Below are 9406 nucleotides of genomic sequence, written 5' to 3'. Positions count from 1 at the left end.
ATGTAGACCTCACTTCCTGAGAGCCCCACAATGTCAAGGATCTCTTATGGTCTACTCATTGTCTACCATGTGGAGGCAGCTAGGGTTGCTGGGGTAAGAGGCAGCACAGATCCTTGGACACTCTGGCGGCAGGCTTCCTAACCACAGACCCCTGGACAGATTTCAAGGGGCTGAATTGCCCCCAAATATATGCAAAATTGTGAGTAGATGCATGTTTCTTGGGAATAAATTCCTGGCTTTCATCAAATTCTCAAAAGGCTTCTTTATTGTCTAAATAAAAGTTTGGAACCTCTGCTCTTAATAATCTTGAGTTTGGGAATGTGGGTTTAAATCATTAAAAAAACAACAATGGAAAGAATATTTTAAATTCCCAATCTGTTTGGTGTTAATTATCAATAAAGTACTTTGAATGCATGTTTTCTGTTAAGTTCTTTTTTCACTCATTTGCCAGGGCAAATACCATTGTGTAAATTCTGATAAACTCAGACGTCTCTTCCAGTGAGCACACTAATTATAAAGTCAGCAAAAATCTCAAAAGAATTTGCTCTAAAAATCCTGTTTCTAAAGTCAGAAAATTAATTTCCAAAATGTGTTTTAACAGTTACAAATTCTGGGAACGCCTGGGTGGCTCATTCGGTTAAGGATCCAACTCTTGATCTCGGCTCAGGTTATGATCTCACAGTTTGTGAGTTCAAGCCCCATGTCAGGCTCTGTGCTGGCAGCACAGAACCTACTTGGGATTTTCTCTCTCTCTCTCTCTCTCTCTCTCTCTCTCTCTCTCTCTCTCTCTGCCTACCACCCCCCTCAAAATAAACTTAAAAAAATAGTAATGATTTCTGATTTCGGAGACACAGTGTTGCCAAAAAACTTAAGATTTTCAAGGAAGAGTTATTTTTGGTGTATGGGGGTGTGTGTTCTTGATTTTTTAATTGCTGCTAAGTTAGTCTGGAAAATAGTAGAGGCTGTTACCTGGTCAGATAAATTATAAGTTTGCTTTTCAAAGGTTGCAAATAACATTTCAGGGAATGTAGTATGTGTCCTTCCTTGCCCAATTTTCTGTTTTATCAGTTTGTAAAGGTTCGGGATGGGGAGGAATACTCATGGATTTCAGTTTCCCTGCACTGTTAGAGAGGTAGAAAGGTAGCATTCACAGCTTTATTTAAAAAAAAAAAAATTCTTTGGTTAATTTTCATTGAATGACAACAGAGTATTATTTTATTGAAGGTCTTATGTTGAGAAAATCACTGGGAATTCAGGTACTGGAACATTAGAAATAAGAGTAGGAGCCATTGAGAAAGCACTTGGGGCCCCTCGTGAGAGGCTTTGGAGCACAGGAGGGGACAGAATATAGGATAATTTAAGGAGAAAGCAGCCTGGTCTTGGTGGCAGGAGCCATGCATAGGAGCCACAGGAGTCCAAACCAGAATAAGACCTTAAACTCTGGACTCTGTCTAGAGAGCAAGGGCATGACCGCAGCTGGCCGCGTTCCATGCAGGATTTCACAAATTGAGTAGCAGTGCCTTCAAGCAGATTATAGGAAACCCTGGGACTTGGTCTTTCCATGAGAAAACTATAACATGTTTCTCTTTCTCATTACATATAAAAAACATGAAGCTACTCAGGATTTCATTGGAAATTGCTCTCAACAGCAACAAAAGAAATGGGTCTTGCTTTAAACTACCTGGTTATGCCGATCACTGAAAACATGTACGTTTGGAGCTCCTCTGTTACTGCAGGAGCTGGAATGATTTTCCCTGGGAAGGCAGAGGTGGTGGACTATGACATCTACCAGAACCAAAAACCAGCCTTCCCTCCGTTTCCAGAAGAGGATGGAGCCACCCCCGGCGGCCGAACCACAGATTTGGCTGGCAGCTGGGAATACGCTACATCCCTTCACGCCTTCTGTTCAAGAAAGCATTTTTACATAATCTGATTTCCATCAGGGGCTAAAAAGAGATCCCTCCCAGAACGGATAGAATATTATTATTCCTTCCATATGGCACGAACACTGTTATTTTAAATTACCACAGTCTGAAAGCCGCAGCAGACAGCTCCATTGTAATCAAATGCAATAAAACACAGAAATGAGTGTCTTCCAACACTTGAGTTTCACATTATACAAGAAGTGCAAATGGAGGCTAATGACTTTGGACGCGTGTGAGGAATTTGGAGCAGGGAGGGGTGGGGAGCTAGGAAAACCAGACCAGTGGTGTATTGTTGCTTTTGGTCATTCACACAATCTGCTGTAAGATTGTATGTCGCCACACAAGCCGGTGCATTTCTTCCAGGTGGCCAAACTCATTACGTTTTATAAAGTGAGTCACCCTAATAGCCTGTTAGATTCACACGCAATGATTGGAATATAACCGGACCCACACTTAGGACACGGGAAGCATCTTTTGTTGATGTTAACCAGAAAACTGCAGGGAGCACGACAGTAATCACAATCTATTTTAACCACCACTTTGTTTTTAGTTATCTGCATTGGCTCGTTGGGGCTCCCCCTGAAAAAAGAACTCTGCTAGTGAAATGTTGACTTCTTTCTGTATTTAGAAATAGTTCCTTGATGTTTTGGTTTTAAAGGCAAATACTTGAGTTATTCTCCATCTGAGCTACATGAAGGTTCTGTTCTTCCCGTTTCCCAACAGAACGTTGCCAGTATTTCCAAGTCATTTTTTGCTGAAATCTGCATTCATGGGTGATCCATACCAAGCGTGGAGAGACTCTGCTTATTTTGTGGGTTGTGACAAGGATGATGTGATTTGTGAAGGCAGCTGGGAAAGGGAGAGAAGCAAACTCGGGGCCGGAAATGCTGTCTGAAAGAACACCATTTAAGAGTTGTCGCGTGGTCTAAACGGAGGAAGTGGGCGTACTCTCGCAGAGGGAATCCACAGAGCTCTCCGGGCACTCGTCTTTTGCTATCCATTTGCTGTCTACCAGAATTTCTTCATCTGTAAAGTCAGAATAATGTGTGCTTCTATGGGATTATGTAATAAGGATACTTCAGAATTTTATTTCAAAGTGTGTTTGGCTGGCTCAGTCAGTAGAGAAGTGACTCTTGATCTTGGGGTTGTAAGTTCGAGCCCCACATTGAGCGTAGATTACTTACGTAAAATATTTTACAAAAGAATTTTATTTTAAAACTAGTGCCCATCACGGGCGCCTGGGTGGTTCAGTTGGTTAAGCGCCTGACTTCAGCTCAGGTCATGATCTCACGGTTTGTGGATTCGGGCCCCGTGTCGGGCTCTGTGCTGACAGTTCAGATCCTGGAACCTGCTTCAGATTCCGTGTCTCCTTCTCTCTCTGCCCCTCCCACACTCGTGTTCTGTCTCTCTGTCTCAGAAATAAATAAAAACATTTTAAAAAATGAAAAAGAGTGCCCATCAGAGTGGACCTAGTCCTATAAAAGGTAAAAAATTGCAGTGTCCACTCGACGTCCAAGCAAATCATATTCTTTGTACTCTCCGATGAACTGCTATTGACTGAGTCTCGTGGATGTCCCCCTGGATAATAGCTGCCACTTTTCAATGTGGTTAAGAACAAGCCTCTTAGTATTCTTTCTATTTTTGCTGTTGTTCGAGTTTATTAACTTACTTTATTAGCTAAGCCGCTGACCAGTAAAAATTCACTGTGTTTTAGCCATTGACCGGTCCCCAAGTCACCTTCGTTTCGTTCTCTGGTACTGGGAAGAGCCAGCCCTGCGTTTGTATTGGTGATGACTGGTGGTCTGGGACAATTCTTCATTCACTGGAAGGAAAACTATCAGTTAGTACTTTGGAGACAGCCCCAGTGCCTGCCATTGGGCACGTACAACTCATAAGTGGTTGTTGGCCAGCATTTCTGCCAGGTCCCCAAGGCCGGGTCCCCACAGCAAGGCCTGCTGCAGGAGCTCCCCTTACCTTCCCAACCACTTCCAGAAGAAATGTAGATGTTTATTTTGCAAAAATGGTCCCGGTTGTGGTGGACAAATTACCACTGTAATAATCGTTACATGCTAAGTATTGTTAATATTTTGCAGATTAAGTGTTGATTAAATTTCTTAAGACTACCTCATTCAATAGGCATTTATTCAGCATGTCTGTAGGCCAGGGGCTGGGGATGTGGAAATGAGTAAGAGAAGAGTTTCTATCCCTGCTCCTCCTCCCACCCCCAAAATAATGTGTTTGCACATTTATAATCTTTAGATATGTCAGATTAGTCTTCTCTCCTTTACCTTTTGTCATCCTTTAGTGAAAACTGACAGTTTCAACTTTTACCACCTGCATACTCCTTAGCCCCTTAAAATATAACTTCCGTTAAAGCTACTCTACTGAACTATGAAAAGTCATCCATGAGGGGCACCTGGGTGGCTCAGTCTGTTAAGCGTCTGACTTCAGCTCAGGTCAGGACCTCACGGTTCGTGGGTTCGAGCCCCGCATCAGGCTCTGTGCTGACAGCCCAGAGCCTGGAGCCTGCTTCAGATCCTGTGTTTCCCTCTCTCTCTGCTCCCCCCCTGCTCATGCTCTCTCTCTCCCTCTCTCTCTCTCTCTCTCTCTCTCTCTCTCAAAAATAAGAAAAAATTTTAAACACACACACACACACACACACACACACACACACAACTCAGCACTAATATCCTAATTACTAGATCTAGTGGCATTTTTCAATCCCCAGCTTCCTTCTCTGTAGCATTTGACACAAGCCCTCCCGCACTCTAGTTATTTTCCTCCCTTTGGTTTTTATCATGTACCATCTCTTCTGTGTCCTCTTCTCTGCTCCCGTAGCTTCAACTATTACCTCTCTGGCAATAACAAATTGGATCTGTAGCTCTGAGATTTCTCTTGAGATCCCAACAAGTGTCACTTGGGACCTTCCTGGTACATTAAAAAAATATCTCTTTTCCTGACCACCACAACTGAGCCTGCTTTTCTCTTAAAAGTTTTATTTTCAGAATTATAATAAATCAGATCATCCAAAGCCAGAGACCAGGGGCTTGTAATCTTATGGGAGAGAGTGCATGTTTACAGACTTGAGCCTGGAAATGTTCCCTTTGGCTCTCGTAGCCAATCCACACAATTTAGCCCTCGCTGGGCACTTTGTATGCCCTGTAGCCCAGGACACAGGCACTCTCCCTGAGCCGGGTTCTTTTAGGTCTCTGCGATTGCTTGTTGTCATAGCCGAGGGGCATTACATGTACACCAGGCAGAGACAGGCTGCATGAGCCTCAATATTTAATAGCTACTATTTGCTGAGTACTTGTTACGTGTCAGTGTGTGAAGCCCTTTGCGTGTCTTATCGTGTTTAACTCTTGATGGCATTATATTGTAGTCACCCTTGGGAGTCTGACTTTACAGATAAGCAAACTGAGGCAGGGAGACATCAAGAGGAAGCCACTTGCCTAAGATGCCAGAAAAGAATAGACTCAGGATTCCATCCCAGGAAGTCTGATTCCAGAAGCCCACATTCTCAACTACTTGGTTACACGGCCTCTCCACTAGATTATTGCTTGTTCTAAGATGTTGCTTGAGATGGCCCATGCTTTAGATAATAAACTCACTGGGATGTCAGTAATTTCTTCCTTTTTACTTTATTTAATTTTATTTTTAATTTAATTTCATTTTAGAGAGGATGCACGAGTGAGGGAGAGGGGTAGAGGTAGAGAGAGAGAGCGAATCCCAAGTATGCTCCACACTCAGTGTAGAGGCTGACGCGGGGTTCGATCCCATGACCCTGGGATCATGACTTGAGCCAAAATGAAGAGTCAGATGCTCAACTGACTGAGCCACCCGTGCACCTCTCTTCCTTTTTATTTTACTATTATTATTTTTTAATGTTTATTTACCTCGAGGTGGGGGAGGGAGGACTGAGAGAGACAGAGAGAGAGAGAGAATCCCAATCAGGCCCTGCGTGCAGAGTGCAGAGCCCGATTCAGGGCTCGATCTCGTGAACTGTGAGATCATAACCTGAGCCCAAATCAAGAGTCAGACGCCCCTTCCTTCTTATTTCTAATTATCGAAGACTGTGCACAAGTGCTTTGAATGAGGAGCCCGGATACAAATTGTAGAACTGAAAATGGGTGACCTGAGTACCTGCAGGAGTGGAGAACTAGAATAGAGAGACCAAGAGGAAGCTCATCAATCCGCAAGGAGTTATCTCTCCAGTACATAGCGTGTGGTGCAAGGCACAACCCAAAGAGCAAGAGCAATAATTTACGCTTCTAAAAGAGCTTGCAACCTGGTCATTGTTGTACTTAATTGGTCTGTTAAGGAAAGTGCAGAGAGATGCTAGTTAGGTGAGATTGGCAGGTGGGTGTTTTGTTAATTGCGGAAATTCTGCAGGCCACGGAAGTTTTCCCTATTGGGCCACAGGTGAAGAAATGCAACCTCCCTGCCTCAGCGTTAAGTCTTTATGCTAAGGAATCACCATCATAAAGAATTATTCCTGGGGGAGCATCTGATTTCAGCTCAGGGCCTGATCTCACAGCTTGTGGGTTTGAGACCCAGTTGGGGTTCTGTGCTGACAGCTCAGAGCCTGAAGCCTGCTTCAGATTCTGAGATTCTGTGTCTCCCTCTCTCTCTGCCCCTCCCCTGCTTGCACTCTGCCTCTCTCTCTCTCTCTCTCTCTCTCTCTCTCTCTCTCTCTCTCTCTCTCTCAAAAATAAATAAACATTAAAAAAAAGAAGAATCACTGCTGTTATATAAACAGATCAAATCCTCTCAAAGCTTTTATAAAATTCTTGCCACGTTTAAAATTCTCCCACAGTTGCTCTCCATATTGGTAGTAAGTTTATTTGCCTGGTCCAAAAGGTTTCATCCATTCAACAGATATCTATTGAACATGTCATCTGTGTTCAACACTCCAGGAATTGTGTATTGGCTGAGAAGGCTAGTGCTGGAGTTGGCCAGCCAGCGTTCAATTCCTGTCTCTACCACTTTCTAGGTGAGTGATTTGGGCTATTTACTTAATTATTATAAGGTAATTTTAATAATAGCTATCATAATGACATGAACACTGCTTCTTGGAATTTATAAGCTAGCAGGGGTAATAATGACTAACAGTTTTGAGAACAGGCATCGTTAAGAGACTTGTATGTATGACCTCACTTAATCCCCACGCCAATCTTATAGCTCCTTCCTGCTATTATTCTACTTATTTATTTCATTTTTTGAGAGAGAGAGAGAGAATGCCAGGGTGGGCGAGAGGGGCAGAGGGGGAGAGAGAGAGAAAGAGAGAGAGAGAGAGAGAGAGAGAGAGAGAGAGAGAGAGAGAGAGAATCTTAAGCAGGTTCCACAGTCAGCATGGAGTCTGATGTGGGGCTCAGTCCCACAATTCTGGGATCATGACCTGAGCCGAAATCAAGAGTCAGACCCTCAATTGACTGAGCCACCCAGCCACCCCTCCTGCTATTATTCTATTTTACAGATGAAAAACTGAAGCTTCAGAAGATTGGGTGGCCATTGTTACAGATCTGGAATTTGAACTCCATTTGGTTTGACCCCATAGTCTGAGCTCTTAACAATTTTACCCTACTAACGCTTAAATTATTCTGATTTTTCCAAATACTTATCTTTTTCCCTTTTGATTGCTGACTATTAAAACATACATATGAAGTTCAGTGAACGAGGTCTAGCCACCTGCACATTTTCAATACTTGAGTTGTCTCAGAATGTAAGTTGCTGAAGGCCAGAATGTGATCACTTACCTGACCTTATTTTGGATCTAACTCCATATGAAAACTTTTGGGCATTCAATAGACACTTTTAAAAAAAAATAATGATTATTTTTGGCAATATTGGCTATTTAGAGAGCATTTTGTTCTTGATCAGAGTGATGGTATTTTGAGGGGAAATAACAGCACTGAAAGTAGAGGTTTAGGAATCTGGGGACTTGGGGAGATAAGATAATCAAAACTTCTACTCTAGAAGGAATGAAATGTTCGTAGTAATGGCTGATGAAGGGTTTGGCAGATGGCAAGTTCAAGATTCAGACCTCCACCTCAAGAGCTGCTCCTCAAGGCAACTGACAGAGATTGAAGAGTGCAGGATGCTAGAGAATTTTCTTTCTTCCTTTGTGAGAAAATTGATGTGCTCTACATACTAATTAAATTTACATGCGCCATTACTTCCTAAGGCTTCAAGTGTAGGGATTAATGTTGAGTGATTACAGTACCTGCACAAGCTTTCTATCACATCTTAAAATGTCTCTCTTGTCTGATGGACTAGGATGTATGGGGCAGGCAAGCTGATTTTCTGTTTCAGAATGCAGGACTCTGGGGTTCTGTGAACACACTAGTTAATCTGTCAATGTCTCTTTCTTTACAGGAACAAAATAGGAATGATTACACTTGCCATAACCCCGGATGGAAGATTAATGACATGACATTTGACCATCTGGTTACAGTTTTTAAGTGGGAACTGCTAAATAGAGATATAAACTGGTGATATTTTATTTGGGGCCAAGTGAGCTCAATTGCCCTCAAACTATAGAAGAGATATTACTACTTACACTTAGGAAAACAGCTCCATTTTTAAAAGGCTACATGTTCTTGAATTTTTTTTTTTTTTAAGGAAATTTTGGAAAATCAGGGGAACAGATCTGCATAAAAATGAAAATATGCTTACACTGGACAACATAATCAGGAATTATTCCAAAAAAGGATGCACAGTTCCCGTTTGGGAGAAGAGGGAAAGATAAGCAAGTCATGGTTTGAATAGAAAATTCTCTAGACAGTGATGTGGTGCAGGCTGCCCCTCAGCTGCCCTCCTGGCCAGGTACCCCTGGATAGGTACCCCTAGCCAGGTACCTATAAGGGATGGTGCCCAAGGCCCCCACTCTCCTCACCCCACTGCACTTGGGACCCAGTCTCAACTGAATGAAAACTGACAATAGGGAGCCTTCTTTGGCCCCATCAGCCGGGCAATCCTCCCTTGGTGTCCTGCAGATGGTTCCTTGGAAGGCCACCGGTGTCAGAGTGCTAACAGTCCTTAGTATTCTTTCCAACAATAAGCCTCAAATGGGACCCCTACTGCATTAAGTGATTGATGCAGAGAGTTTTGCTGGCTCCTTCCACATCTTCACTCACCCTTCCTGGGCTCCTCACCAGTAGCCTGGAAGCTCCGAGGCACACTTCAGTGAGAGCCAACAAAAGGGGACAATGGAGAAGAACCACTGAAAATGAGACTCATTACATCGCTGTGGGTGCCCCTGAGCTGTTCAGAGGGTTCTGCTTCTGGTGGGAATGCTCTGCTCTAACTTTGGGGTAAGATTTAGGGAGAAGGGCAGGTCATTCTTAAGGCCATTGGCCAGACATCTAATGAGGCCAGAGCCAGAAAAATAGAGATTTGCAATGTCTCTCCTGCAACTTCTACCAATTTTGTGGGATGATTTTTGTGGTTTTCTAGACCTGGGATCGTTCTCTTAGTTCTAA

At 43.1% G+C, this 9406-nt stretch overlaps 1 protein-coding gene across 1 annotated transcript in view; it reads right to left on the bottom strand.

The window, feature by feature from the left end:
* Positions 1 to 3253: 3253 nt before the first annotated feature.
* SMLR1 (small leucine rich protein 1) overlaps positions 3254 to 9406 on the bottom strand; it is a 55193-nt gene continuing 49040 nt past the window's right edge. Inside the window, 1 exon segment of the mRNA XM_045058660.1 lies at positions 3254 to 3747. Within this exon segment, the coding sequence (XP_044914595.1) occupies positions 3659 to 3747 (89 nt within the window). The 3' untranslated portion in view covers positions 3254 to 3658.

The sequence above is a fragment of the Felis catus genome, chromosome B2 (assembly GCF_018350175.1).
Source record: "Felis catus isolate Fca126 chromosome B2, F.catus_Fca126_mat1.0, whole genome shotgun sequence".
Taxonomy (NCBI): domain Eukaryota; kingdom Metazoa; phylum Chordata; class Mammalia; order Carnivora; family Felidae; genus Felis; species Felis catus.
The sequence above is the reverse complement of the archived record's forward strand: the minus strand, read 5'-3'. Positions and strand labels throughout refer to the sequence as shown.